A 4,925-nucleotide genomic window follows, 5' to 3' on the forward strand; every position below is an offset into this window, starting at 1 on the left:
GCGTACGCTACTTACAATACTAATGATTAAAGAGGTAATATTTACTTTCGACAAAGTTCCTATTTTATTTATTTTTTTATTCGTGCACCTCGTTCTCAAAGTTCTCGTTTAGTTCAATTTACTCGTATCTATATTCTGCATACTGCAGATTTCTCCACCCATCTCTTAAGCGGAATCGCTCAGTATTATACAAGTTTACGCTGTTATTTATTGTAAATTAAATTATGAGGTAAGACAATACTGAATTATATTAAATTATACAAGGTTATACAAAATAATTATAAACATAATTTTGATACGCACAAAAAAACAAGAGGGAGAACATAATCAACTGTGGCATACGTCATAATATAGCCCTACAACATGTGCCGCATGGAACGCTCCTGGCATCTAACGGTAAAACTTGGCATAAGATATCCCTATTATTTTCATACACCCTGTGTATTGTGAAAAAGTCATTATGTGAAAGTTTAGCTAGAGATGGAAAACATCCGACAGCTTGGGACAGCAGAAGCCAAAACCACACGTCTGATGCCATGTTTGAAACAGAAAATATACAAACATCCATGATATCGCAGGAATAAATGCAACTCTTTTTAAAACACACAGTGCAAAATACAACATAAGTTTATAATAACAGAATAACAATCATTGTTAAATGACATTAAACAAAAAAAGACTTATACGAAAGAATCACCGCCATGAGCGTGCAGAAATCGTTTTTGGAACGGATCGTCAGTTTCAGAGCACCTGTCTTGAAACCGAACAACAGTTTCATGGATGGCATTGGCCACGTAGTTCAGGTTCTTGGGGTTCAGGCCGCACACGTTCATACGCCCATTCCGCTGCATGTAGATGTGATACTTCCTCAACAGATGTTCTATGTGATAGGCTGAAATAAGGATCGTCTCTTTGTCAGTGGCGTAGCGTCAATATAAGCTAAAAAGCTCAGCTTCCCCAGTTAATAATAATTTCATAATAAACCTGCAGTTTATGAACAAAATTATTTATTAATTTTAATAGAATTCTTTAAAAGCCATAAGTAAGTAAGTAATAGAGTTTATATTTATGCGTTAAATATTGTGATGCGGCAGCTCAAGATGATTCGTGATGCGGCAGTAAACAAGAAGCCTGCACACACCAGCTTCCAAGAAGACTGGTTTCTTTCACTCATTCTTCTCTGTAACCCACCCCGCAGATTTTCCATCCCTTTCTAACTAAACTACCCTGGTCGCAAGGCTCGCAAGAAGCTAGCTTTTACATTGAAAATAATTTAGTTTCCGAGTTATCCTTTTCGTCAGTTGTGTTCAGTTGAAGTGTGCATTGTGGCTGATATAATAAATCATGAGTGAAATAACAGTTCCTGACACCAATATACTAGAATTTTTAGGACAATTCTATTATCAAGACTGACTTACGAATAAAAGTTCGATTTAAAAAACAAATGACCATGTCTATTTGTTAGAGATATGTGTAAACCATGAAATCATATTTTACTACGTACCATTTGAGGTCATGCCTTATTGATGTTACTTACGAGGTTCCAACCAATCTTTGAACTGCTGACTTGAGATTGACTACTATTTATTTTAAGACTATATTTTTGTAATACGTTTTCTCATATGTACATGAAAGACAACTTGAGTTAGCTTCCCCTGCTCAAAATTTTATGCTATGCCACTGCTCTTTGTACACTCTTTTGTGTCAGTAGCAATATTTTATTTAACGACGCTCGCTTTCAACTGCACAGGTTATTCGAAGTCGAAATTATACCTAGATGACAAGTGGCCTAGACATCTTACCTCGATCTCTCTATCAGGTAGCCTACAGGGGTTTTACGTACGTGATGTAAATCTACGACATAGAACTCCTAAATTTATTTCCCTCCCACAGAAAGTCATGATAAGGGTTTTATCGCCCCTGTAATCCTTCGTCTTGAGGTTTTCACTCTTCACGCATTTCTGGATTCGCCCATACGTGCTACATGCCCTGCCCATCTCAATCGTCTGGATTTAATATATTCCTAATTATGTTAGGCACATCTGCGTTGTGTAACTTTCTCCATTCTCCTGTAACTTCATCCCAAATATTCTCCTAAGCACCTTATTCTCAAACACTTTTAGCCTCTGTTCCTCCCTCAAAGTGAGAGTCCAAGTTTCACAACCATACGAAACAACCGGTAATATAACTGTTTTATAAATTCTAACTTTCAGCTTCCTTGAGAGCAGACTGGATGAAAACAGCTTTTCAAACGAATAATAACAGTCATTTCCCATATTTATTCTGCATTTAATTTCCTTTCGAGTGTCATTTTATTACTGTTGCTCCGAAATATTTGAATTTTTCCCCCTCTTCAAAGGATAAATTTCCAATCTTTATATTTCCATTTCGTACTATGTTCTGGTCACGAGACATAATCATATACCAATGGATACCATCCCACTGTGGAATCCTGGGAAACGAGAATGCGGATGCTTTAGCAAAGAAGGGCAGCACTGCTACTTACAGACCTGTTACTAAATCTACGTATTACTCTGTGAAGAGATTTATTAAATCTACATACTTAGACTTCAACAAACAAAATTTGATAACACAATCCCAAGGGAAAAAATGGAACTCTCTGCATCATAATCCACAGTTAATTCCCGATTTACCACGAAAATCGTCTGTAGCTGCATTTAGATTGACAAACACCTGCATAGAATTGGAATATATCAGTCCCCTATTGTGCAACTCAAACCAAGAAATGGATTCGGAACACCTCAAAATCTGTGCTTCAGTGGCTGACCATGATAATATCTTTGAAAAATATTGGAGTGCAAGAGGTCAAATGACTTTATTGTCAAACGCCTGGCATTAGAAAACAACAACATAATCATATACTTGGTATTTTAGGAATTTACTTCGAAACCTTTCCACACCTGGAGTAACGGTTAGCGCATCTGGCTGCGAAACCAGGTGGCCCGGGTTCGATACCTGTGTGCAAATTACGAAAGGAGGTTCCAACACGAACTTATTAAGAGTTCCCTTGAAAATTTGAAATTAAGTACTTACGCTTCAGCCCCGTCGAGATGTACATTCCTCTTCCCACAGCAATATGGTCCCACTGTCCTGGAGTATTGAGGCGTACAAAACGCGCTTTCAACCCATGCCTACAGTCGGTAAGTCTATGAGCCATTCTGCGAACGTTGTCCTTCCTGAGAAGAAAAGAAAGGTGAAGACTAGAAAAAACAATACATGCAAAGGTAAGAACACCGGTCACAAAATAATGATTGATTGCTGTAGATTTTTTATCAATTTTATTTTAAAGTTTTGTACCTACAGGGTGATTCAAGAGGAACAGTAAATACCGGTACCCAGTCATTAAAATATATAGCTCCCATACATACTGGGTGTATATTTCAAAGTGTGTCATGACGTCACTGTTGTGAGTCAGCGATTTGAAGCGAGTTTCAGCTTTTGTTAGAGAAGTTGCCTATTAATCAAGACGTTCAATCTGAACTTGAGAACGTGTACGACTGCCGTGGCGAAAATGCGACTCACGAGCACATTGTGGCTCGCAGTACATTTCCCTTGCTTCCTACCTACAACCCCCACCTCACTCACTGGAGTCAAACTCCGTTCCATGTATATTTGTCTCTGACCTGCGAGTGGCGTATCGTCGCAATGTCTCTTTCGAAACCATGTACTGTCATTGCAAGTTATCTTGAACCTTACATCCCCTAAGTCTGTCTTTCGAACTGCTCGGTACGGCATGTACTCATCAACGTAACGGCACGGCAAGGATGCCCCTCCCTCGGGTAACGTAATTCTTTTCAGAAAACGTTGGTTCTTTCACTTTACGGCTCTCTACTGTAAAAGAACTTGGTTCAATACAGACATCATCTTCTCTCGATACTCCGGTTTTGAGAGGAGAACATAGTTTCGTAGCAAGCTTTAATTAACCTGTAATGAGTAAGTATTTAAATGTAATCGTGTGTACACTCCTCTCTCATCCGGGCTGGGGACCAGCAATGGAGGAGTTACTACAGCTACTTCTATATATTATATAGGCCTGCATGACTTATACCTTCAGCTAATATGTACATATTCTTATAACAATATTTTACAGGCTTATTATTTGAATTTACATTAATTTACTATTATACACAATCCATATCCCTGTCATTGCTGCCATCATCGCTTGTTTCAAAATTAATTATTTCACCAATGGCATCATCCATTCGGAATTATCTTCTTAATCGTAGGTACTACTTTCTGAACACGATAGAATTCTTCGATTGTATCCCGAATAACATGTTGATCGAAGTCGTCCACTTCAACTTTACACAAGTCTAATTCTAGAATGAAATAATATGTTTGGTAGAACTATAAGAAAATAATAACTTGCAACTGTAATTCATGTAATTCATTATGTCGCTCTCAATGCACACACTATTGTACATAACTATTGTAGCAATAATTTCTAAACATTACATACCTATTCTTTCCAGGAGTAGTGTGAGGTTCATTCGGTTGTAATTCAATTTATTTTTAATTCTCTTCACGGAACTAATACTTTTGCCAGAGTATTTAGCCGCTCTCTCATATTCCTTAGCAAGAGGTTCCAGCAAATATTTGTTTAATTTTTCCTCCTCGCAACGCTTAATTCTATTATATTTGCGACAATTTCTCTTTCTACGCTGTGGATAACAGCGTTACTTTTTCTCCGCGGTGGTGTGATTTCACCATAATTACTACCCTGTGGTTGCTGCTCCATGTTAACACTACTGGTACGCAGTGAAGGAAATAGCTCTATGTTCCTTGACAAGAGATTATGCTGCGGAGCATGCGCAAACAACTCAGTTGGCTCCACCCGCGTTACGCGCTTCCTTCCCTCTGCCCCTCTGTCCGCGCTCAGAAGGTTCAAGATAACTTGCAATAAC

At 38.2% G+C, this 4,925-nt stretch overlaps 1 protein-coding gene across 1 annotated transcript in view; it reads right to left on the reverse strand.

Moving 5' to 3' along the window:
• Positions 1 to 611: 611 nt before the first annotated feature.
• LOC138697560 (aspartate aminotransferase, cytoplasmic-like) overlaps positions 612 to 4,925 on the reverse strand; it is a 41,996-nt gene continuing 37,682 nt past the window's right edge. The window contains exons 5-6 of the mRNA XM_069822903.1: positions 3,055 to 3,197; positions 612 to 892 (exon numbers count right to left, since the gene is read on the reverse strand). Of these exons, the coding sequence (XP_069679004.1) occupies positions 681 to 892; positions 3,055 to 3,197 (355 nt within the window). The 3' untranslated portion in view covers positions 612 to 680. The remainder of the gene's footprint in view (positions 893 to 3,054; positions 3,198 to 4,925) is intronic.

This window comes from Periplaneta americana, chromosome 4 (assembly GCF_040183065.1).
Source record: "Periplaneta americana isolate PAMFEO1 chromosome 4, P.americana_PAMFEO1_priV1, whole genome shotgun sequence".
NCBI lineage: Eukaryota > Metazoa > Arthropoda > Insecta > Blattodea > Blattidae > Periplaneta > Periplaneta americana.